This window comes from Rhinolophus sinicus, linkage group LG05 (assembly GCF_036562045.2).
Source record: "Rhinolophus sinicus isolate RSC01 linkage group LG05, ASM3656204v1, whole genome shotgun sequence".
Taxonomy (NCBI): domain Eukaryota; kingdom Metazoa; phylum Chordata; class Mammalia; order Chiroptera; family Rhinolophidae; genus Rhinolophus; species Rhinolophus sinicus.
The window spans coordinates 177,442,013-177,469,400 of record NC_133755.1 but is presented as its reverse complement, the minus strand read 5'-3'; the positions used below and the strand labels follow the sequence as shown (position 1 = coordinate 177,469,400).

The following is a 27,388-nucleotide window of genomic DNA, read 5'->3' as shown; positions in this document are numbered from 1 at the left end:
AATTCTCACTGCCCAAGTTAATCATACATTAATGTAGATTTAACAGAAATGTGAAAATTGGTCATGACACATGATAGGTGTATATTTAATTTATAGTCACAAAATTATCACTTTAAAAATTAATTTCTTACTGCACAACAATCATTACTTAATACCAAATGAAATTCATTTTTGTTTAAATTGGGCAAGTAAAAGGACACACATGACAAAAAACAAAAACCAAGTACTTGATAAATCAAGAGAATATTTAGTATTTTAGTACAAACCAAAATGTCTATCATTACCAAACTTATTTCAAATTGTATAGGCTTTCTTACCTGAAGACTGCACAAAAGATTAATCAAGACAGGAAGAGCAGTCTTTAAATGTCATATAAGAAAAAACTCGCACGTTAGTTAAACCAGCAAAAACACAGGTGTTATTATCAAGTAAGTTGTACCTCAGTTTCAAGTGTCATAACTCCATTTCTGAGGTTCCTTGATTATAATTAAAACAAGGTATTTTGCTTTCAGCAAAAATCACATTTCATCTCAATCACATATATGAAAAGCTATAGATTCTGTAGCTTTCAAGACTATAGACCTTGATACTTAATATTTAAAATGACAGGAAACAAACTTTGAGCCTTACATCTTAAAAACATTTTCTCCTTCATTCTAACACCCCACACAGCCTTCCTATGTAGATTAGCAGACATATTAGTACAAATCAGTACGTTACCCCCAAAATAAGACCTAACCACAAACAAGCCCTAGCATGATTTTTCAGGATGCTCGTAATATAAAATAAGCCCTACCATGTTTCCCCGAAAATAAGACCGGATCTTGTATTAATTTTTGCTCCAAAAGACGCATTAGGGCTTATTGTATATTACGAGCATCCTGAAAAATCATGCTAGTGCTTATTTTCTTAGTCTTATTTTCAGGGAAACACGGTAGCACTGGCCAATATTTCAAAACAAACACCAGTGACTACACAGATATCCTAATTACCTGAAATTTCACAAAAATAAATTCTGCTTTTCAATTAAAACCTAATAAAAGTTGACTATTTTCCTTATACTTTTCTGTATTTTCTATTTTATAGCATTTATAAAAATTACGTGCACAATCAAAACTGACGCCATGGGGGCGATTGGTTAGCTCAGTTGGTTAGAGCGTGGCGCTCTTAACAAGGCTGGTGGTTCGATTCCCACATGGGCCACTACGAGCTGCGCCCTCCACAACTACATTGAAACAACTACTTGACTTGGAGCTGTTGAGTCCTGGAAAAACACACTTAAATAAAAGTTTGAAGAAAAACCCCGATGCCATGGACTTAAATTTCACTTTGTGGTATGATACTGAAGGATAATGAGTAGAAATTAAGCAATTCAATTAAAATAACAAGTGCTAAACACACAAAAATAAAAAAAGAACAACTAATGCACGCGTTACAATAAAAATCTTTATTTAGGTTTGGTCAGTACAGGTTAAGATATACTGGAGTCACAGAGCAATATGCATTAACAGGGTACAACAGTTCATAAAAACTGAGTAACTATGCACACAAATTTCTTAAACATTCAGTCACCTAAAGAGAAAATGCACAAATGTATGGTGGAAAAAACTGCATCTAACACTGAAACTACTATAGGACTCCATCAACAAGTCCAACTTTTAGTGATGAACTACTCTACTGGGCAAACTTGGCAGTCACAAACCCACATCTACTCTAACAGGTCTGAATGGTGCAGAGGTCTAGGAACAGCGTGAGTGAGAATGCCCTCACACAGCTCAGGTTCTAGATAGCCACAGATTTATACAGACATCATTATGTTATACTTTAAGGAAAGATTTCCATTTACAACTTCACATTAACTCATATAAAAATAACCTGACCGTACACAAAATGTCCTGTTAGCAATAAAATAATTAACTGTTACCATTTCCAAAGTGGCAGAGGTATTGAAGCAAAGGCGGGGGAAAAAACAGAAAAACACACCCACAAAAAAAAAAAGGCAAATTGTGACAAAAGTATGCGTTAATTTTCTGGACAGTATCCTCTCCCAAATTAAATGACACTGTATAAAAATTTGCTGGAAAAAATATTACAAAACTGAACCCTGTACATTGACACTTGAGTCCAAGCCATTCTGAACATGGCGGGAACCCGCAGTTCGGTTACCTTTCCCACTCACTGTTTTCTCCTCTTGAGGGTCATGATTGGAGTCTGTGTCATTTGAGTGGTGTGTGAGAGAGTTTTCACTGCCCGTGGGAGAGTCTACACTTTCATACCCCGCACTGAGTTGGTTTACGTAACTACTACCTCCTCTGCCAGTTCTCTCCTCCGAGCTGTTGGAGGCCTTATTACCATTCCCTGGAGAAGAAGGCAAGTCATCTTCAGTTGTGTCCCCCTCCCTGTGAAATCCAGACCCAGACGTCCTCTGCCGGGAGGAACTGCCATTACTTGGTCCGTTGGCCAGCCGACTGCAGTCTTTACCTGTGGCCTCTGCCTGTCCTACAGGCTCAGAAGCTGTAGTCCTGCTGGTACTTGGGGCTGAGGCTTGAGACTGCTGTTGTTGGTACTGAGCCAGCTGTTGGCGTGTCTCCTTCAGTTGTTGCTGAAGAACTAGAATGGTACTCTGCATACCCTCTACTTCTTCATCAAGTTGAATGATGAAGTCATTTAATTCTGTGCAAAGGAGAGTCAGACCTACTTTAGTATCTCTTATAACATATTTAAAAATGTTTCTTAGTCGCTGCCACAAAGCCAGGCAGTCAATAAATATTTAAGTGAACAAATATAATTCTAAAATCGATTTTAAACTCTGCTTGGAATTTAAAAATAGCCATTCAAGAAGGAGCTGTTTTTTTGGGGAAGATGGATGCTTAAAACAAATATATGAAAGCATCAAGTTTAAATTGACTCAGACCAGCTAGTCACATACCACTGATAATAGCTGCTTCACGGTTGTTTAACCTGTGGGCCCATATGATTGGTCCCCTTACTCCTCCCAGTAGTTTAGTCCCTAGGGAACAATGCGGTCCTCAAACACTCCAAAGAGGCTGTGCTGTAACCAAGGACTATTCCACAACCAAGAAAAAAAAAAAAATCAGAGAAAATAACCCTAGAAAATTGATAGACTACACATGTCCATTAAGTTCTAAAAGACTTTTGGAGGAAATATTCCTCACTACTATACAAAACCTATTTACTATGTTTACAAATAGTAAGAGCTAAGAACTATCATTTGAAAAGGTAGTTTTAAAGATATGCTTGACTACCAGTCTTTGCAATTAACTAAATTACACTGATTCACAATTTAATTTTCAGACTTTGGTTATTTTTCTTACTATTAATCTTTCTCATAAAAAGGAGAAACAGCACGAATGCAGCCATACTTACTTGTCGCCCAAAAGGGTGGCAGCTGACAATTAAGTTTTAAATATTACATCTTACTCATTAAACAAGGCCTTAATAGAATAATTATATACTTTCAGACCACTGGAAATAACCAAATACTTCCAAGATTTACAATTAGAGAAATTGGTTCAATGAAAATATTCCCTTTTAAGCACTGAATACAAATTTGTGTATTTATATAATACCTTTGTTATAGAACAGTATTTCTTAATCCCACCCCGTGAAAATCAGAAACTTCTTATGAAATTTACAAAGTGAACAACCAGGAGAGTGGCTGGGAGTAAGAGGAACCAATAAAATTAAATGGCTTTGTTTACTGGATCAACTAGAAATGTTTCATTCATAACTCTATAGAACCACTGGCCGCAGATGAACATATACAGGACCTGATCTGTAATATTCATGCCTGGCAGATTTTTTAAAGCCAGTGCAAAGTGAAACCAAACTTTTCAAAAAAAAAAACCCTTACCATCCTGACTGCTTTTAAGTTCCTCACTATACTTCTTCTGTAAAGCCAATTCTGCTTCAAGCTGTGCAATACGACCCTGGGACAGCTGCCTTCCAAGCTCTTGGTTCTCCTGGATAAGCATTCGACACTTCGCCATTAACTTTTTGCCTGTTTGGCTGCAAAGGAAAGAGCCATCCATCACAAACTGAAGACAAAACTCTCTATAACCTTCTTTGCTTGTAATTATTACAACGAGAGAAGTATCACGTACAGAACATAACTATGTCACAGCAGATGCCTCCCTATAATTACCATCTTCTTTTCTGGAACACGTCCATCTTCTGCATTTCAGTATTTTGCCAATACAGCAGCAAAAATAAACCCTAAACAAAAAGTACCCAAATGGCCACTTTTTATTTTTATTACATTAATAATTTTGAAATCTATTTTCATCTCAAATTATCATTTGAAACAGAAATGGGCCAGTTAACACATACCTGATATATACCAATATTAACAAAACACCAAGGTACTTAGCTTTATGGAACAGAAAAGCTCTTGAAAAGGTAAATGTACAATTCTTTAAAATACCTAATATATGAAAATCAGAACCTATAAATTTAAACGAATGAGTGCATTTTTTTTCTTGCCAGAACAGCATTTAATAAGGATGCCTCTTAATAAGCAGTTCTCACAAGAACGTTATTGCATTAAGTGAGGCATGTTCAGTAATTGTTTTTAAAGAGGCTTTTAAAAGTCTTAAGACTATTTATTTCTATTCATCAATCCCTCATTTAACTTCTTTATATGATATACATACTTTGAGCTGTCTTAAATTGTGACATTAAGTTTTTAAAAATTTAATACTGATATGTGATTAAGATTTTATTCATGTTATAAATGATTATCCTTAGAACACAAAAATAAGATTTGGGTTACTTATCACAAATAATACAAATATTTGCCAAAATTAGGAGTGCCATACTTTCAACAAATTAGTTACCAAGTGCTAGTGCAATCAATATACTACTGTGTTTCCCCGAAAACAAGACCTAGCTTGACAATCAGCTCTAAGGCATCCTTCGGAGCAAAAATTAATGTAAGACCCAGTATTATATTATGTTATATATTATACCCGGTCTTACATTATAGTAAAATAAGACCGGGTCTTATATTAATTTTTGCTCCAAAAGATACATTAGAGCTGATTGTCCGGCTAGGTCTTATCTTCAGGGAAAAACACTGTATAGAATCTATATGCATATACAGCAATTGCAAAAATGCAATCAAAAGCCCTAATTGCCATCTCTCAATAAACCGTTACTGCTTTTCTTTAGTCTCAACAATAACAATAGAAATGATCCCTTTTATTTAAAAATTATTTTAAACTTTTATAAGTTTATTTGAGCCGAACTGAGGACATACGCTGGGAGAGATTTGAAATGCTCCAGAAATGATCACTTTTAAAGGGTTCATATAATTGTGATGTTACCTTTGAGACTTGAGCAGTTTCATATTCTTGTGATGGCATTAAGTTCAGAATGACCTTACTGGTTAAAAAAACCTTTTTTGTTCACACTTTCTATTCCTTCTTTCTTTTAGTGACGCTTTCACTTGCCCGATATATCAGAATGCATATAATCGTATTAAGTCTAATAACTTCTAAAATGGGAGCACTCTGTAAATGATTCGCATTCCTTGACTCAGTGTTGCAAGTTTAACTGAGAACACGTGCTCTACACCCTAATATAACTGAAGCACGAGTTTGTAATTTAAGTTTCCTTACACAAATGTGTAGTACAGTACAATCTGGGTTACTACTACTCAAAGGAGCCTCAGGTGAAAGCCTTGAGCCAGCACGTGGTTAAGGGTTTAATTCTCCACAAGGCAACTTTCTGAGCTAGTGTTCTTGTTCACTGCACTGTTGCTATTCATATCCCCGGTTTCCCATTGGCACCCTCAATGAACAAGAGTTTCGAAATCGAGTGAGGAATCAATAGGCAGCACTGTCAGACAGTGGTGTTCCTCACACTTTACTGTCTATGCTCCCACAACTTTGCCTGGCAAAGTATATACACATCAGTGTTTTCCAACTAACCTGAAATATCTCCTTTATATGAATTTAATAAAGACTAGAAAAAACAGAACTAAAATCAATCAATTTGTCACCTGACTTTACCTCATATATCACAAATTCTAATGCAAAACGTATTTCATTTATGAAGTTGTACCTTTTTAAAAATAAATACCTGTTCTAAGGTAATCTTGTCACTTCTAAATTGATTACTAAAACAAATCTTAACAAAACTGCTATTCCTTAAACATCCTGTAATTTTATGTCATTTTACTAACTATGTCATATATAATTTGTGTTGTGTTTATTACATCACAAAAACACGACGAGAATCCATGTCTAAGTATCTGTCTTTGGACTAATATTTTTAATCTAAAAAAAAAAAATCCAACCCATTCCTAAAATCAAATAACCCACAAAGAAAATATAACAGGAATTAGTTTTAAAGAAAAAGTTATAAAAAAGAATGGATACTGTACATTGTTTTGTTATTAAGGGAGCCAAGGTTATCTTGGAGAAGTGTACACACAATTACCTAAACAGTTAAAAGCAAACTGAAAACTGCCAAAATACTGAAATACATCCCTCTAAATACTCTAAAATATATGCACTGTCACATGTATGAAATATTTTAACTAAACTGGACAAGGTAATTCAGAGACTCTTTCTCTCAAAATTAAAACAGAATAGGAAAAAAAAATCACCCCAAACCCACAAGTGATTCTACTTGATTTATTCCAGACACAGTATTAAGCACTACTTGTTTTAAATTAATGGTGTATTTATAGTACCTGGAATACCCTGGCTTATGGCCTATTTTTTAACAGAACAAAAATTCATTTATAAGTGATTAAAATAAAATACGATTCATTAATACAATGACAGTATTACACAACCATTAAAAATGAAACTAAATGAACTAAAAGTGGAAAAAATGCCCAACGAATAAAGTGGGGTGAAAAAAACACCAAAGCAGCAAATCATCTGTATGTACACATTTGTTTAAAACCAGTATATAAAATGACTGTATTTGCATTGAAATTATCTTGATGATACCCAAGAAATTCTTAACAGTGGTTACTGCTCCCAGAGAATAGACGGGGAAGGCCACACACATCCCAGGACTCTCACTTTTCGTCTTCACCTTTCTTCAGTTTCAATTTTATACATGAACATGTATTATCTTATTAATTAAAAAATGTTTTTAAACAGTAAGAAGAAAAAAAAACAGATCCCAAAGTGACTGTTACCTAAGTGGCAAAGAAAGATACTGGCTGTATTTTAAGTACATGTTAATACATTTTATAAAGTATGTCTTGGCCGACTAAAAATATTTAGGCCATTTCTAATGTGATCTTAAATGGCATAAAATATATACAAAAGCCTTAATGCGGGCACAATAAGCTAATTTCAAACAGATTTGGTTACTTACCACTCCAACCCTCACAAATAATGAGAATTTTAGAAACGGGTTTCTTGCTGTAAAGTCACACAAACCACTTCTTTAACCCACCATATGCCCCACAATCAGTTCCTTAGAGCATAAACATACATGATACTTACAATTGATTTGAATGATTAAGAGAAAACTTAAGTCACCCTTGTTAAAACTGCACTTAAACGCTGGGACAATCTGGAACATTTATCTTCCACTCATCTTAGACTTCATTATCACCAAGAAAAAATTCGAATTGGTGACTTATAGAATGATCTGACGAAAAAATTCACCTCCAGGACTGGATGGAAGCATGAAGAAAATAATGCCTCATTTATCTAAATGATCAAATGAATTTGCTAGAAATGATCACTATACCTTTTTTTTTTTCCAATTCACAAAATGTCTCACTTAGGCCAGCCCACAGTTCCAATACATTATTTCCCCAATCTTCTGGCAGGCACCCTCTGAAGCTGTCCCATGTTAATTTCTACTGCAATATCCTGGGACAAGGTGTCAAAAAGTACCAAGTGTCAAGTCTCCTTGTCTTTTATGATACCAGCTGGAAAACAGTAGGTCTTTCAAAAATGAGACAGAGCCTTTTCCTTCACTTTGAAGAGCACAGCAACAATTTTTCCAAAATCAATCGGCTCTCCACAGCACCCCCCAATCAACATGTTTAAAAGTACAACAAAGTCATCATAGTATTATTCCTTGAACTTAAAAAAAAACCAAAAACCAAAACCAAAAAAAAAAAAAAAAAAACCCAACTATTTCAAGGCACATTTAATTTAATATCAAGAGTGTGATACAAAAGGCCCAAATACAATGAAGGAACACACTCCCCCATTAACACCAAAGACAATTCTCTTTCAACATGTGCCTGTAGAATGGAATGGGGATTTAATAAATTTCACTACTGAAAAAAAAGAACGCAGTGAGTCTCATCACAGCCAATATCCTTATACAATCTAGTTGTGAAATGAATGTTTATAATGCTTCAAACAGTTTAAACCTGAAGTTTGATACCACACCTTCATGTTTGTACAGTCCTCAATGAGATTATCTACAGTATTATTAGCAACCATTCAAAGAACAAACCATTGATTAAAACCACATTGATTTAAGGCTCAATCAAGTAATATAGAGGCTCAAACTAAATGATTAAATATATGAACTACTTGTACTGACATCTATTAGTTGATGCTCTCATAGCTATTAAGTTGTTTCTTAGGAAATAAATCCTTTAAAGGCAAAATTCACCTCATTTGAGTTTTGACCCAGAAGTTCAACAACAATCACAAGTCCACAGTCTTATTGGCAAAACTGTATACAGTGTCTCTAAGTCACTATGCTCAAGGTTAAGAGCGATGCATTCCATTTTTACATTTTACTGGAATTTTACATGTTCAATTCATGATTTTAAATCTCTAGGTTTTCATTCCTCCAAACTGTCTGAAGACACAGTGTGCCACAGACTTAAGACTTCTGTTTCTCCCTCTATTTTCTTCAAACAGAAACATTTCTCAAGTGTCTACATGTTCTAGAAGGGGAATTTTTCGGAGGTGGCCACTTCTTCGGAATAGTCCGACGCCATCAGGCCTCTGAAGCAAGGGGAGGGGGAAGAGAAAAAAGCTGAAACACAAGGTTCATCTGGTAAGTTTTACATTAACCATTACAAGCTGGATAGTATAAGAATGTGGCTTTTTTTGGCTCAAAAAGTCTGAGTCTTGGTGTGGAAACGAGTACTTGGCTGTCCCACCACAGCTTTCTCGTAGTGGGACTGTCAGGGAAGTCTTGACTGGGGAGTATGATTTGTTTACCTATCAGGCGTAAACTTCCAGGCACTCAGTTCATTTTGGGCTTGTTCCAGTTTGTCTTTAGTCTGTTCCAGTTCACCTTTCATTTTTAGGAAAAACAAGTTGATGGCTGGGTCCACCATTGTTGATCTCAGTTGGGCCACACTAGGCTGCTGGACTTGCTTCAGGTACTGGATTTGAGTCTGTACAAAGCAAAAGAAACAATTACTACCAAATCAAAGAAAATGTACACAAGAAGGTAGGGTAAAATCCCTTTCACTCACTGGATTTATCACTTATTAACCCCCCGCCCCTAATCTTAAAATCCTCTAGAAAAAGTACAAATTGAAAACAACCATTTAAGGTCATCCATGTAAGAATTAAGGCCACTTGATTGCATTTCCATATTTAAAACCTTTAAATAAGGTGATAGCTTACTGTGCAACCAAAACGACTATAACATATACAGAGGATAATATATACTACTATAATATATACAGCCAAAAAAATGTATACACATTTTAAGAAAGGAAAAAAACTGTATTAAAATTGTAACACTCAACATATACCAAAAACAAAAGATGAATACAAGTCATATGTATACATTTTTTGGTATCCCTGTATACATATTTACTAAATGTTACAGTTCCTAAAAATGCTGACCTGACACCCACTGGGAAAAAGCCAAGTTTAAAAATATTAATTACATAAGACTACAGTGGTTTACTCGCTCAAATTTGTGCCTATGGAAATTATTCTATGTACAAGTTCCCTGAAAATGCACAAGGTACAAGATTATAATTTAAAACACACATTTACGTTTCTAAATTAAAAATGTATATAGTATTAATATTTATTTACATAGTTGGCATTCTTTATATGTAGCACCTTATACATTAGCTTTATAAATATTATCTAATGCCAAAATAAAATATTACGTTTATTTTTTTCCCCTGAGTAAATCTGAATCATAGAATTGTAAAGCTGGAAGGAGACTGACCTAGTCCAAACTGCTTATTTTTGAGAAATTAAATAAGGATACAGGCGTTCAGTGCCAGAACTGGAACTAGAAATCTAGCTCTTCAGCCTCCTGACCCCAGTGTAGGGCTTCGTCCACCATACCAGAACCCCTCTACTTACACATGAAACCTTCGATTTCGACTTCAGTTGTACTATTTACTAGCACACTAAAAATACATTTCTAAAACATGAAATAGTTTATTAGCATTAAATGCATCACTTTCTTCACACCCAAAGGAGATATGGTCCAAGATCCTGCTCCATACTAAGGCTTAAATAGGATTAAAATTAACATTTCATAAGCAGCTAATTTCTAGCATAAATTTAGTAAAAGCTACAAGTACACTAAAGGGATTGGGAATACATTTAATTACTATTTCACTGAGCAAACATAACTAATGTTTACTTAGCTTAGGAAGATTTTTTAAAGTAACTCATTTTAAACAATGTATTATTCAATGTAAGGCCAGTTGTTAAGACATTTTAACAAGAATAGAGCATGTGGTATAGCATATGCCACGTACCACTATCACTGAAGAAAACATCGCCTCTCCAACACTGACATAGTTACTATTTAGATTTACAAAGTAACTGCCCTCATCTGCTATATAATCTTGGCCTTTCCTTGTGTTTTTGTTCCTGCTGCCCTTTCTGTAAAACGTCACTCTGTATCTAACTGAACAGGGCAAGAACAGCGAACTCCCTGTTTAGTGGGCCTGTTCAGGGGAGAACTGTAAAATAATGCGGCCGGCCGGAAAAGGTTAGGTTCCAGTTGAAATAACCTTAAAATCTAGGTTGAGAAGACAAAAGAGTGATGGGGTATCACCAAAGGCTTTGATTAGGTACGATATGATCAAAACTGCCAATGTATATAGAACAGCTGAAGAATCAGAGGTGAGTCAATAGCACGTCTTGTCTAAGCGAGTGGTGGGAAGTACCTGAACTAGGATATCAAGAGTTGGACTTAAGAGGAAAACACACTAGTGTTATGAGGTATTACCACGGCACCATCCATTCACACTCTATCTACCAGGTGTTAGCACTTGGAAGGTAAGATCCAGCCTTTGCATATGCAAGTATCTAGCAAAATATCATCCAAACAGGGAGACCTAAAACTATTAAATCAGTAAATGGTAGAATCTAGAATGCTAAATGTCAGAAAGAGAAGGAAAGAAATGATTTTGAGACTGAGCACCTGAAATACACTGCCCACTCCATTAGACATGAAAATCATAAGAAAAAAGTTTTTGGAAGGGTGGGATGGGTGTTACATAGAAAAATAATATTCAAACTATTGGTGAGACTGCTTGGAATGAAGCGCCCAGCTAAAAAAATAGCCAAAGGTGGGGATGGTCAGTAGTTTCAAATACATAAAGTCCTATGACTACTGAGAAAAAGAGAAATTTGTTAATGTATTTGTTATTAACCTTAGAGGAAAAAAATCAATGGTAGTGAAGACGGAAACTAAATTGGTAGAAACAAAAGAAGAAAAAGTGGGGGTGGCCAGTTAGCTCAGATGGTGGAGAGTGGTGCCGCGAGTAGCACCAAGGTTGCTGGTGCGATCCCCGCATGCCACTGTGAGCTGCACCCTCAAAAAAAAGAAGAGAAAGAAGAAGAAGGAATAAAAAGTGGTGAGAAGGTAAAGAAAATGATGGAAGATACTCTTTTCTTCAGCAAAGTAACAGGTGAAGAAGTCATCCTGAAAAAGAGAAGGAAGAGCAACTAGAGACTTGTGGAAACATGGACAATCTCTGCACAGGAAGGATGGATTGTGATTGAGCCCTAAAGAACATTTTATTGATGAGAGAAGAAATAGGAATAGGACTGTGCTCCATACATTAGTCTCCAGTGACCAGAATATTGCCTTTTAGAAAAATGGCTAAGACTGTAGAAGACAGCATAAAATTGAATCTAAATTCAACCAGAGCTAAATGATGAAATATGTCACCACATTTCAGATCTATGTAGTAGACATGGCAAATAGCACAAATGAAAGCTGCAACAATTAAAAAGGAAGTATGGTAGAAGTTGCTGATACTAAGAAATATAGTTTTATGCAGAGGTAAAGAAAGCAGAGGAAAAACTAATCAGACTATTGGCTTATTTACTAAAGCAACGTTACTTAGACCCTCAGATATCAAACTACTAAAATATATCTGAATCAATGTACAATAACTTAAAACTTTTGACTTCTTGCCACAAAAAAGTATTACAAATCCAATGATAAGAGGCTATCTACCAAAATTTTACATTTAGCATATTTACAGCTCAAAGCGTTATCTACCTTAACAAAACATGCATTTATAATTAGTATTAAGTATACAGAATTAGCTTAATACTAATTAACACATGTAATAACGTGAACTAAAACCCAATTCCTCACAAAGACTTAAAATATTCAAAATACTTACAGTACACTCTTGCATCTCTTGCTCCTTGGTTGCTAGTCGCATTACAAGGATGTTTTCTCTGCGTGCAGACTCTTGCTGTTGTTGCTTTAGTTTTTCTTCTGACTCCCTTAAGCCAGTTACATCATTAGCTAATGATTAAAAGAAAAAAATTCAAAACATCATGAAGTATAATTTCAAGATCCAACTGAACTAACCAAAAGAAAGTTCTGATTGTCTTTGTCAAGGATAATAAAAACCAGGGTAAAAAAATTCATCAAGTCGTTAGTTTCCACCTTAACTACTTTTAGAACAAGGAAATTTATTCCCAATCATGAGTGCTCTTTAGGAGGTAGTGGGATATCTTATAGTAGTCCAAAAACACCTAACACAGATGGAATTATGTTGTTATTGTCTAATCTGTCCCCAACAGAACACAGGAAACTTCATTATTTGCATGTTTACATTATGCAATATTGACAAAATCCTGACTAGTATTGTTTTGAACCTATTCAATACAACAAACATGCCAATAACTGCAAGGATAACTATTAAACTTTAAGTTTTCATAAAGTTCTTAACTTCTGTGGATTATAATGTAGTTATAATAATTGAAATTTCAGGATATTAAGCTTTCTGGGCTTGGAAAATTATATTGTTTTTTATATTCACAAATAATGTTACTCTCAGTGCAAAGTAACAGACTACAACAGTTTGAAATGATAAACTTTGTTGGTATTTTTAGCAGATTTTGAAAAATCTGTAAAACTATAGCTATATCCTATTATTACAATTTAAGTAACAAGTTACAATTTAAGTAAATTACTGGTTGCTTCTATACACCGCCCTTCTACTATAGATTAATACCTAATGCTTTATTTCATATTCCTCTGTGGAAGGGATTAGGAACAGATCAAGGAAAAGTTTTAATTCGTTGCGAGTTACCCTATCTATGCCCTCTCAGTACCTTGTACATAATTCTGCTTAAAAGAGTCATATGATTACTGCATGTTGGTCTTTCCCAATGACTGAGAACTCCCCAAGGAGAGATCATGTCTCCTTCGTCTATTTCCTAGCATCCATTATAGTACCCGGACACAGTTCTTTAATAAAACGTTTAAATAAAAATTACATTTGCCTCGTAAAGCCAATTATCCTGCATGTCTATAACAACAACCTAAAAGGAGATCCTCAAATGGTCTTTAGGAAGCTAAAATTCAAACTTACAGTTAAGATCTGTGTATTTGCCCTCCAAAGCTTGCACATATGCTTCGTACTGTTTCCATCTAGTAAAAAAATAAATTCATGTATTAGATGTTAAAATCACATCCATAAACTTATACATTTAATACTGAGAATACCGCTACATGATTCTTAAGGTCTCTTCCATTTTGAGATACTTATAAGTCTAGTTTAATCAATAACAGTCACTTCATTATTCCTTCTCAACTTATAGGAGCTATATAAAAGGAAACAGAGAAAAGTGTTCTCTCCTGAGCATATACCAAGTGTGCTTCTCTGGGCAGATCACACATCATACAGGACTTCGTATCATTGATGCTTGGCACAATGCCTGGATTATCAAAGCTGAGTAAAAAACTTACTACTACTTTCACATATCCTGTCCATTTCAAACAAAAGGCATATAAAAATATGCATCATTATAAGGGACTATGGGTTCTTTATCTTGGCTCTGTTGTGAAAATACCATGTGGCTCTCTCAAAGTAACATTTTTGCCTGTACAAAAAGGGGAAAGAATATACTATTTTTCAAGATGATTTTTAAAGCCCATATCTAATTGGCAGAAACAACTTGGATAAATGCCATACACTATCAAAGACTTTTCTTCCTCATTATATTCCTCTTCTCTCAAAATATAGGTTTTATTAGCTGCTCTTGGCAATTACTGCTGATAAACAACAAAGCCTTCCTAGTCTTTTAAGCAACTGCTAATGCTAAGTAACCTGCCCTGAATGGCGCTTTCTCACTGAAGAGCTATGTTTTCAAACTGCTCTTTAGTTATATCTAATCAAAATTTAATTTTAGAAAATCTTTTCATAATCTTAAAAAAAATCTGACAGGTCTGCTATGAAATTTATTAACATTACAACGTAACGAACAAAAATACTTTATGATACCAAGCTAATCCACCTTCCATATAAAGACTACTGTTTAGCCAAGAGCATGCTTATTTTTATGGCCTGACAACGTAGGACACAAACAGAGTTCATTCACTGTTTGGAGATGAATAAAGGTTTTTGTAGAGGCTATGTAAGACCTGTTTGTTTTAGAGGTACAGAAAAATGTAAAAATACTCAACTAAGAACATCCTTATCAAGAACACAGAAAGCTGGGGGGAAGAGAGGTTGTCACTGTGTGAGGGATATAAATGATAAATGTCTAACTATAAATTGTTTTGTGCACCTGAAACTAATAAAATAATTTAAAAAAAAGACAGAAAGCATAGACTAGTTAAATAAGCAGCAGTTGATTTAAGGTCACCAAGAGTGTTTAATGAAGAAAAAAACTCACTAAAAGTCATAAATGAGAATTCCCTAAAGAAGTTAAACTGACCTCAAGAATATACACTGCACATGATTTAAAAACCTTAAAGGTAACTTAACATTAAAAATTGCTATGATTTTTAAATTAAGATTATAGTACTGATTCCCCCTCACCCCCAACAGTTTAATCAAGAAAAAGACTGCACAAACTAACCAGAGAAATTGTCTAAGAAAGGGTAAAAGGCAAGGAGTGTACCATATCAGAGGTACAAAGAGAACAGGTGAGTCACAGTATATCACAAGTGAGTGCCTGCCTCAGCAGGAGACGACAAGAGTGTCTAAGAATATTAAGGATTTAAATTTTACATATGGGAAAATAAAGGTATGCAATAGAAAAACCGTCCCATGCATGAGATTATGGCAAAGGAAGATAAAAAGCCTGCCCATAATACAGTAGCCAAGCAGAATGAGGGTGGGAAACTAACAGACTCGAGCAAACAACAGAACATGTCATTTGTGTCTTCCTATCTTACAAAACACCTTTCTCTTCCCCACTTCCAGCCTGTTAAATTTACTTAGTTCTTCTAGTAAAAATTCTGTCAAATTTCTAAAGAAAGTTCAATGACCTTGTAAAGGTTGCCTTGAAACATATTCATTTTATTTTTATCTAAAGTTATGTAAAAAACTCACCAACCATGGTAATACAGAAAGAATATATTTAAGTTATAAAACATGAAATGTGCAATTCCCTTTTCTGATTGCTTAACATTTAAAAAAAATGAATACCATAATGCTGTACTTGACAATTTGCTTTCACAAGACATTTATAAGATAACCACAGAAATTCAGAGCTGCAGGTAACATTTAATCCAACTCCTTTAACTTGCAGATGAGAAAATGAAGGACATAGTTAAATGAGCTGACCAAGGTCAGTCATGAGAAAGAGTAACTTTGCTTCATCAGTAAATAATGTATTTTTTCCATAACTAGAAATCTATCTCCCAGGACTACTACTCTTTCACGTTAAACAAAAAAGGAAGAAGTGTATCTAACCAAGCCAATGTATCTGTTAAACTGAAAGCTGCGTCTTTTCCCACAGCAAGTTATACTCATGAAGTACAAATGCCTTTCAAGTTAAAATTCTGAATATCTCTCTTTTGTTAAGAAAAATAATTCAGGTTACCTGTTAGTCTAGAATTTATCCAAGCGAGTGCTTTAGATATTTAAAGGGTTATGCTTTTCTCAATGTTTATATAACGAAAAAACAAGACATAAAAATACATTCCAAAAGTACACTAAATGATTTGAAGAGGTATTCCCATTAAAAAGATTATCTGACATAAAGATAAACATAGTAGAGTCATAATATAATGTTCTATAAAAAGATTTTTACTTTTGATAAAAGAACATTTTACCTCAGAATTAATTCGTCTCGTGCCATAACTTTGAAGTCTGTTTCACTCAGTCGAACCTATAAAAAGAGTTAAAATAAGAACTGTGTGTTCTTCCTAAAAATTTTAAATATTAAATGCCACTGGCATGTATGCTCTTCGTATTTTATGAAGACAGGACCATAAATTTTTTTTTTTTAATTTATTGGGATGACAATGGTTAGTAAGGGACCATAACTTCTAATCCCTTAATTGCTGGTTTCCGTTACTAGAAACTGCCTGCCTTGTTACTGAAGACATACAAAGCCCCTTCCAAAAGGAGCTCTGTACTGAGACATACAAAACATCTCCAGAGTGTGAGACTCAGCACATATAATGTAAAAAAACCCCAAAATCTTTTTTATTGGAACGAAGTTTTAAAAGGTGAACTATTTGTTATCTTTAACAAGGGCATCATTAGGGAAATGCAAATTGAAACCCCCAATGAGCTATCATTACACACCTATTAGAATGGCAAATAAAAAAATAGTGGTTAACACCAAAAGGTGGGTGAAGATGCAGAAAAACTGAACTTTCATTTTATAAATTGCTGGTGAGAATGCAAAATGGTACAGCTGCTCTGGAAAATAGTTTGGTGGTTCCTTTTAACTAAAAACGGATGTGCCATACACCCCAGCAGTTGTACTCTTATGCAGATACCCTAAAGAAATGAAAATTTTCACACAAACTTGTATGTACATAAGTGTTCACAGCAAATTTATTTAACAGCCCAAACTTGGAAACTACCCAAATGCCCTCAACAGGTTAACAGTTAAACTGTGATACGTCCATACCATGGTATAGTAAAAAGAAACAGACTACTGATACATGCAACTTAGATAAACAGCAAGGGAAAATATACTGAGTGAAAAAAACAAGCTCAAAAGGATACATCTACTGCATGATTTCACTTATATAACTCTTGCAAAGCTGCATAATTAGAGAAATGGAAAACTGCCTAATGGTTGCAGGGTGTTAGGGATGGAGAGGGAGGGGATGGGCATGGCTATAAAGGAGTGGCACAGGGGAGGCTTGTGGTGATGGTGCAGTGAACTCGTTTGGTTGTGGTGGTGGTTACACTAAGTTATACGAGAGAAAACTGCAGAGCTACACACAGTCCACGTATAATTGATGAAATCTGAATAAGCTCTGCAGATTGTCCCAATGTCAAATTTGTGGTTTTGATATTATGCAAGATGTCTGATAGTTATGCAAGATGTTAACACTGAAGGAGGCTGGATGAAGAGTGCACAGAACCTCCCTATACATTTCTTTGCAACTATTTGTGAATCAATTGTTTCCAAATAAAGTTTTTAAAAATGGGCATAATAGCCTGGCTAGCTGAAATTGCTTTGTACACTGAGGACTATCAAGTGTCTTCTCTATACCAAATGAAAAGGTGAAGCACCTCTCCTATTTTAGTATAAAATTATGGCTATGTTATAGTTTCCCTTATATGATACTTAAAATATTTTTCCTTTATAAAAATGTTTTAAATTGTAACATTAACCAATAACACAGTACCATTATATAAAATGGAAGAGAGAAAATCATTACACAGGAAAACATTAAAAGTCTTGGAGAAAACAGTAATCACCAGATTATTAAATCACTGTACAATTCTTTATTTCATTAATAATCTGATTTCAAAAGTAAAGACAGAAATTTCCGTAACACTTATCTCAATTGTTCACTTAAATATTCACTACTTAGTAAGCACATACTCTGCATTCCCAATTGAATTATAAATTCCTCTTAGAAACTGTTATTTCATTTGTAACTTCATGTATATATAATAGTGACTAAACTGAACTACGGTAGGGATACAGAACAAGGAAAAATGAGACTACAAAACTTCAGAGAAAAAGGTAGAATTTAAGAACTAGCTGTAACCTTTTTTTCAGAAAATACAGAAGCAGTTTTACATTATAATCAAAGGGATTTAAATTAGGATAAAAGTAACTTATAGGAGGAACCTATGAAACAATCTTGACATTATTTGTATATTTGTAATAAAGTCTAAGAGTAGACCATGGGGACATAACAAGTTTTCCAAAAGCTGAAAATGTTTGAAATATATATTGCATACAAGATATAATGTCTAGTACATTATACACTCACAATGCATGATGCTTTTGTCATAAGGCAAGGGAGTGAACAATAAGCAAACAATTCAGAGTCCCTTCAACTCTATTATACAAAAAACAAAAACAAAAAAACTTAAAAAACATACCGCTGGAAAAAACATACCTTTTTCGGAAGAGGTTCCTCGTTGGTCATCTTGAATCCTAGAAAAAGGGATAGAGAGAAGAGGTTCAATTGATTTTTTTCCATTTAAAGTAGGAACCAAAAATACTAGCTCTTTTTCAAACCAATTTATTAATTAACTCAGTTATGACCAAATCACTGTGATTTTTAATTTAAATAAATCTTTTCGTTTGTTTTATTGGGGAATATTAAGGGACTGTGTTTCTCCAGGGCCCATCAGCTACAAATCCTTGTCCTTCAATCTAGTTGTGAAGGGCGCAGCTCAGCTCCAAGTCCAGTCGCTGTTTTCAATCTTTAGTTGCAGGGGGAGCAGCCGACCATCCCATGTGGGAATTGAACCGGTAACACTGTAGTTGAGATCTCGTGCTCTAACCAACTGAGCCATCCCGCCGCCCCTAAATAAATCTTTTATTTTAGAATAATTTTAGATTTACAGAACAGTTGCAAAGATATTACAGGGTTCCCATATACTCCACTCCCAGTTTCTACTTTGTTAACATCTTATATTACTTTTATTACTAGGTTAAAAAATTTTCTTTTGTAAAAAAGTTGATCATTCTTTTTGATGTTGCCATAAAGGATTGAGAGAAACGTAATTTTTCAATGCATTCTTACACATCTTGCAGCAGAAGTGATAGCTTTGCGCTGAAGTCAGACACTGATCCCAGGCATCTTGCTGAGAGGATACAGAAGGGTAGGACCAGTTGCTAATCCTTGCCTTTTATAGCATCATGTTGTTAGTGAGGTAGAATCTATCACTATCAAGGTAATTACTATACAATGCTTATGTATATTTATACCTTAATAAAAATATTCCTACACTAGTGTTTAATTTCATGTCATAATGTGTATCTCAAAATTACCATTTTCCCGAAAATAAGCTAGGTTATTGTCCCGTAGCCGGACAATCGCATCTAAAGCATCTTTTGAAGCAAAAATTACTAGAGCTGATTGCCCGGCTAGGTCTTCTTTTCAGGGAAACACGGTAGCTTCTTCATAAATTTACACAAAACTGACTTAAGCCTGCTGCAAAAGGTAGGTTAATGAGAAAACTACTCTCATTAACTTTATTATGCTTACTGAAAACACTTCCGATACTTTCTAATATTCAAATTTAACAGAGACAAACTAACTTAAACTTATTCCTAGATATAATTTCTAACAGCATAGTCATGAATGTTTCTTATATTTTAAACTTTTGTAGTTTATTTTACTTGCCCATACTTACTACAAATTCCAAACTATTAAAAACAGAAATAAGTCATGGATATGTAACGCACAGCATGGTGACTATAGTTAATACTGTACTGCATATTTGCAAGTTGCTGAGAGAGCAAATCTTGAAAGCCTTCATCAGAAAAACTTTTGTAACTATGCACGGTGACAGATGGTAAACTAGACTTGTTGTGATCACCTCGCAATGTATACAAATATTGAATCTTTATGTTGCACACCTCAAACCAAAGTTATTTGTCGTTGTCAATTATACCTTAATAAAATTTAACCAAAGAATTTATAGTGCAAAAACTGAGCTTTTAAGAGTTACTTGACTTCTTAGTGAATATTTGATATTCTTCCAAAGGCATCTCAAATATTCCACTACCATTTTTATGTTACATTCAATCCACTCTGTAAATCAGATATTCTAATTATACTGTAATTAAACTCCGATTTTCAGATTAGGTACATTGTATTGAAATCAGTACATTTTAGAAAAAAATCATAAATTGATATCATAAATTATTGGTTTAATTCTTTCCTCTTTAATAACCTTATCAGATACAGCTAGCAAGAACCTGAGTATATCATTGTTTCTGAGCTCATGGCTGCTCAGTGACTACCCTAATATATATCAGTGATTCCAATCATGTGGAAAACAAATCTTCACCATGTTTCTCTCCACAGAGACTACTTTAGAACTCTATTTTAGCATGGTTTTTTTTTTTTTTTTTTAAACGCAGATGATGCAGATTCTGGGTAGAGTTTGAGAGTCTATTTCTTTTGTTTTTCCTTTCCTTTAATTTTTTAAATTGGGGAATATTGGGGCAGTGCGTTTCTCTGGGGCCCATCAGCTCCAAGTCGTTGTCCTTCAATGTTGTGGAGGGCGCAGCTCAGCTCCAAGTCCAGATGCCATTTTTAATCTTTAGTTGCAGGGGGCGCAGCCCACCATTCCATGTGGGAATTGAACCGGCAACCTTGTTGTTGACAGCTCCACTTTCACCAACTGAGCCATCCAGAGGCCCCATATTTTAGCATGGTTTTAATGTGCATAGACTGCAACCTCTTGGAATCCAGAAAACAAGTTTGGCATTTACTTGGAATTTCTTATTTTTAAATAACTAAATATAGTAAACATGAAAAATCTATTTAATAAGAAAACCTGACAATTTTAGCCATTTGAAGTTTCAGCCATATTTAACTAGTATATAAACGTGTACCAATGTATGTCACTATTCTGGTAAAATCTTTCTAAAGGCTTCCCATCTCACTCAAAATAGCCCATGCCAATTCCTTGTATTCCCTTGCATGGGACTTTATTTTTCTTCATAGCTCTTATCACGACCTGATATTTTATATAACTTATCTGTTTCTCCCAGTTATGAAATGAGCTCCATGAGAAAACTGTTTCGTTCATTGCTGATGCCTCAGTACACAGTAGGCACCCAAACATGCTAAATGAACAGTATGAACAAATGAATTTGCTTCAGTTATTGTTAAATCATAAAAGTGAGCTAAATAAGCCAATCTAGTTTTTCCCCCAAAATTGACCAAGATCACCATACTGTAAAATTTTGAGACTATACGTGGAACTTAATAGTAACAGGTATTGTGATAAGAGTTCTATGAATGACAGTTTGTAAACAGCCAGATTTACCACTGCAGATAGGTAGTCTTCCTGTCATATAGTTACTGGGCCCCACCACAGCTACTCAAACTTTTAGTAATGAAACTTAAATATTATGGATGCTATTTAATACAGATTAAACTCCAGTTTTATCAACTAGTATATGCTTCTACAACCTGACACTTTCCCATTTATTTGTTCATTCTTTTTTTAACACAGCTATTCCTATTCTTATTCCATTACAATAAAATTAATTGCAACCTTAATTTAATTAGCAAGACATACACCAAACTTTTTAAAGGACTGAGAAACAACTGAAGAAGTTCTAATAACCCTGGCTTTTCTAGAACAGGGTGACAAACTGAAAATAAAAAAGGGAGCATGACCTCTGAGCCTCAGTTTCCCAATCTCAAAAAAGGTTACATCAAGGCTCAAAATTATTGTGCTATTTTTAAAGATAAACATTAGTCTTTAGCATGGTGACTAGCACAAAATAAACATTGATTAGTTTCCTTCTCCCCATAAAAAAATCCAAAGACTTTCAGTCACTATTTCTTGAAAAATCTGGAGAATTGACAGGTTAAGTATAACTATCTTCGTTTCTAAGCTCCACTGCAAAATTCTTGGTGCTCTCCAATTTTTAGAATTCTAAGCAGCAAGTTATTTAAATTTCTAACGGCTTATGTTTTCTTTCCTTTTAAAAAGTTTGATGCTGGGTAGATTTTAATAACACGCTGCTTAGAGAATATTTATATTTTCTTTATTAAAATAAATTTCTAAATTTGTAATGTGAGTCAGGGATAAAAATGTTATACAGGTTTTGTATAAATGTTTGTTTCACATGTCGATTCTCAGTCACTGATTATCCCACGTTACGAGATATGTAACATGGGAAATCAAAGCATAAGCTTTTAGAAAGAAATTCCTTATCTTTAGCTGATGAAAAGTCAATCTTTCCTCGAGTCCAAGACTTAAATGGCCTGTCTGGCAAAAGGCAAATTGAACAGGTTTAAAGTTTAAAAAGCATCAACATTCAACTATTTAGTCAAAATAGAACTTTGGTTCTCGATTTTGGCTTTCACATTGCCATAAATGTGCTAAGAAATTTATTATTTCCAATGGCAATTTTTTTTTTTTTTTAGCACAGCTGACAGCACAATAACCATCTAAAGTCAATTCTAGATTCATAAGGACAATTCTAGGTTCATGGATATTCCAAGTTCTTAGCACAATCTATTGTCGTACCAGAAAAATGGAATGACCGAAATATCATTTGGAGTTGAACCCTGAACTTTGATGGAAAAAAGTGAATATACGTTCTGTGCTGTGAGTCAGTTATTTAATAATGACAACTTTTCAAAGTTAAAGTTGGTCACTTTTCAGATGATGAAATGACAGAAGTTGGTAACTGATGAAGATGGATAATTCTCCTACTCTCCCATCCTCAATAATGATCAAGCAGCTTAAAGATAGCTGAAGTGGAGAATGCAGAAAAGCAAAATAAAATTCAAACTTGGCAAATTTGGTTACCTTTTATCAGGTTTAATTGGTTAAACATGTCCCCCTACCCCCGCTTCTGCCTCCCCCACCCCACTCCGCTTCAAGCTGTTGTTTCTCAGTCTAGTTGTGTAGGACACAGCTCCCTGTCCCCCAGGCAGTCGTAGGTCCGCTGCTCATGGCAGCCCAGCTCCAGGGAAAGCCATTGTCTTAGCTGTAGAGGGCGCAGCACAGTGGCCCACTTGAGAATTGAACCAGGGACATCAGCGTTAGGAGCATGGTGCTCCAACCACCTGAGCCACTGGGCCAGCCCCAACATGATTTTAAAATTATGTTAACAGTTTCAGTTACTAATATAGATAATTCAAAAATATATCTCAAGTTTAGAATGTCAGAACCACCATCTACTCTTGATGCCTTAACATTGAGAAACAGCCTACGATGGAGAGCTCAGATTTGGATGGCTGGGTACCTAGCATCTCAGATCCCAGGAGTCCCTGGCTCTTATCATTATGATCCTGAATTATGCAACTCAGTTCTCTCTAAACAGAGGTTAGCACCAGCCAACACAACTTCAGTAAGAAAACATGTACCTCGTTGAAACTCATCATAGCTAAACACAAGAAACTAATAATGTACTAGCCTTAGCCTTGTAGAAAGGGTACTAGTTAGGAATTGGAAGACCACCTTTTGCTCACCTTTATTAGTCATGTGATCCTGTGCAAGTCACTTAACTTTCTGGGCTACAGTCTCCAAACCACCAAAAACGGTACCAGTTTTGGCTAACTCACAAAGTGCTGCAAATCTCAATGCTTTAAGTGCCATACAAGTGCTATAAAAAGAAAAGATTTTTTAAATAAAATACTAACATTAGTATAAAAGTTAACTTTAATGTGCATTTAGGAAAAATTAAATTCTACCAACTACACTTTCGAGAGTGGAGAACATTTATTTATAGACTGAGTTCTAGCCTGATTCACTACCTTAATATCCAATATATTGTTATGGGAATATTGATAAGTTTTTCTCTCGTAAGTTTAGTAACAAAATTATCCAGAGGCAGAAGAGTGGGAGATAATTGAAAAATAATAACACTAAATACTATCTAGGTCTTGTTTTGCTAAAGGATCCACTAACATAAAATTTTTAAGAACAAAAAAAAAATGTTTTAAAAAGTAACACAACATACAATTATATGAAAATGATCAAGATTACTAAGTAAAGAATATTTTCAAGGGGATTCTATACTACATACATGCAGGACTGTAAGGGACTTTGAAAGCTGTAATGTATTGTACAAATGTACTCATTACAACTCTCATCTTCACATCATGGGGCTGTTATGTATCAACTCATTTCTTACAAATACACAAAAATATTTTAAGTAAACGACTCAAAATTTAATCAGGAAAGCTAGATATTATAAAGGTCTATAAATTAGATGAGCCAAGTAAAATATCATAAATGCTTGGGACACACTTTTATTATTACTTTCATCCTTTGGGACTTAGAAATTTAGGCAGTTTGCCTAAGTTCCACCACTGAGAAGTAAATGAAAATACTGATCACTTAGCTATAGGAATCTACTTAGGATAACGTAAAATCTAAAAGAACTCTAGAAATACATCAACCCAAACACTTAAAATTTAACCTCATCCTTTCTTTCAACTTGTCTAATCAGATGCTACCGAATTGACATGAGTAAATTACAGCTATCTTGAAAAAATTTTCGTACAGTTTTTAAATGGGGTTTGAAATATCTACAATGCTTACCTATTACAGAAACTTAACGGTCAAAACACAAAATTCTTCAAATTCAAAAAACGGGTGAATGTGTGGCGAGAGACCAGATTTCCACTAACCTTCCTCAGCAATGGAATTGTCTAAATTCTAAGGGATGGAAAACTAGATAGACAATTCACGACTATGACATGCTCATAGAAATACTATCCTACCTCGAGCAAAAGAATCGTTTTTCACTATACAAACACGGTTATTTAAGATTTTTAACAGAGAGAGCCCTTTGGGATCAAACATCCAATTGATTTCATCAAGACAAGAACTTGGGAGTCGTGTTCCCTATTCTACTGCCTAATGAGACGTAATTAAAAAAAAATTGAACTAACAGCCTTACAAGGATTCAAGATGAAGACTTTAAAATTTCACGAAAATCTGGAATTCAATAAAAAATTACTTTTTTACCCAGAATACATCAATCACTTAAAAATAGAAGTCTACAGGACAACGCAGCTGCAGCAACAACCTACTGCGCGATGTGAAATTGAGTCAACGAACGCTGCTTTCCTTCCTTTGCTAACTCGTTAGCACCGCTAGTCCTCGGGATGTGGCCGAAGGGGGTGGGAGGGGGCGACACCAAGGCGGGGACAGGACGCGCGCGCACCGAGGGGGCGGACTCCCGGTTTCGCCGACCCGTGGGAGCGCCCACCACACCCCGGGCACGGAGGACGGAGATAAAATGGCCTCGGAGTGGCGGAAGTGTCCCCGCAGACTAGAAGGTGGCACGGCTAACGGGAGGCCGGCGGGCCCGGGCCCCCCGATGAGCCCCTCTTCGCGCCCCTGCCCACCCCTTCCCAGGTCAGGGCTACCGCGCCTCAGCCCTCGGGACCCAGAGGTCCTGCGGCCGCTTCCGCCGGCGGCCTGCACCTACCTCTCCAGGCAGAGGCCGCGCTGGCGCCGCACAGTCACATAGGCCGAGGCCGCGCTGCCCGCTCGCCGCCCAGGCCGCCCGACCGCGCTGCCGCCGGGCCCCGCGCTCCTCCTCCCACCGCAGCCCCGACGCACCCCTTTATTTGCGGGTCTCGCTGCCACAAAATGGCGCTGAGGAAGGAAGCGAAGCTCCGCTGCCCCACCCCCTTCCCGCTACTCCCGCCCCTCGCGCCCGCCGTCCTGCGCCCCGCCCGAACGCGCCACCGCCCGCCCACTCCCGCCCCGTCCGTCTCGCGTCCGGCCCACTCACCGACCAGTGGCCTCCCGACGGGGATGCGACCACCGGCCGCAGCCGGACCCCACCGCGGAGAGAAAAGGAGGAAGGATCAGGGGCCTCGAAGCGCTGAGGAAGGGGCTGCGCCTCGGGGGCACGCCCCGCGGCCCCCGGAGCGCCGGGGGCGGGAGAAATACTGAGCGCAGGGCGGGGCGGGCCACGAGGTCGGAGGTCAGCCGCGAGGCATCCCGGGAAGGGCGACGGGGGTCGCGATTGGTGGCGATGGCTGGACGCGCTCGCCAGCCACCTGCGGCTGCGGGGCAGCCTCTGGCGGAGGAATCTGAACGAAGGCGGCGCGTGATTGGCCGTCGACGTAAAACGCCTCTCTGTGATGCTTCCGCACGCCGGCGGCCCAGGTGCAGGCGCGGAAGCGAGGCCGTGGGCGGGGCTTAGGCTTCCTTCAGCCTCACGGTTAACGAGTTTTGAGAGCTGATCCCGGTGTTACGTCTGGCGTCTTGAAGTGCAGCCCCCAGCCACGTGGTCCGTTCCTGCCTTGACATCTCGAGGAGAAACGGAGGAGCTATTGTCTAGCAGATGGAGGTTGTGCCTTTGTCAGCAACTCGAGGCGCACCTTGCTAACTCAGAAAGGAGGGGAAGGCGAACCCTGTGTGATGTAAATGACCCCGGTAAAATAAGTTTTGTAATTCGAATACACTCCTTAACGCAGAACTTTGTGTCACCCGGACCATTGCATAAAAATGATGGTGTTACCAGTAAGCGTGAAACAGTCTTACACTTACCTACAAGGGTTAGGTAATTCTTTCGATTGGTCTGCCCTTATCCGGCTTTACCAAAGTTGTTCATCCCCAAAGGAGGTGTCCTGGAATGAATGAGGTGATCTATAAGGATAAGATTAAAGTATGCTCCAGGTGGTCAAAGGGATCATGGTATATTCCCAGCAAGTTAGATCAGAGTGGAGAAAATACTTGCAACTTACATCAGAGGAACTCTTCAAAACAGAAAAGAAAATGACCAAAATCCAACGAGAAAAAGGGGCAAAAACATGAACAGACAATTAACAGGAAAGAATAGCAGTGGTCCTTAAAAGGCTATTTGTCCTTATTTATAATGGAGTGCACATTGAAACAAGGCTCTGGATAAACAGTTCTCCTAAATTTCCTGGTGGGAATAGGAAAATGATTGGAGCCCTATATGGAGTACCAAAATTCCATATGCATTTATTCATGTAGCTCCAAATTCCACTTCTAACCCTAATCTTCACCTTCACAAATAGAAACAAAATGTAGGCAAGGTATTTATTGCAGTGTTATTTG

At 36.4% G+C, this 27,388-nt stretch overlaps 1 protein-coding gene across 5 annotated transcripts; it reads right to left on the bottom strand.

Annotated features, from left to right (window-relative positions):
• Positions 1–1,428: 1,428 nt before the first annotated feature.
• Positions 1,429–26,378, bottom strand: WTAP (WT1 associated protein). 5 transcript variants are annotated; one of them, XM_019749584.2, is made up of 9 exons: positions 26,091–26,251; positions 23,812–23,945; positions 18,754–18,791; positions 16,489–16,544; positions 13,796–13,854; positions 12,593–12,720; positions 9,186–9,364; positions 3,875–4,029; positions 1,429–2,673 (listed from the first exon to the last, which is right to left on the bottom strand). In XM_019749584.2, exons 2-9 carry the CDS (start codon positions 23,822–23,824, stop codon positions 2,090–2,092), a joined length of 1,212 nt encoding a protein of 403 aa, XP_019605143.1. In that variant the 5' UTR covers positions 23,825–23,945; positions 26,091–26,251; the 3' UTR covers positions 1,429–2,089. The 5 variants fall into 5 exon arrangements, with proteins under 5 accessions (XP_019605143.1, XP_019605136.1, XP_019605155.1 ...); XM_019749577.2 differs by lacking the exon at positions 26,091–26,251 and adding an exon at positions 25,782–25,970; XM_019749596.2 differs by lacking the exon at positions 23,812–23,945 and having other exon boundaries at positions 26,091–26,378.
• Between the last annotated feature and the right edge of the window lie 1,010 nt (positions 26,379–27,388).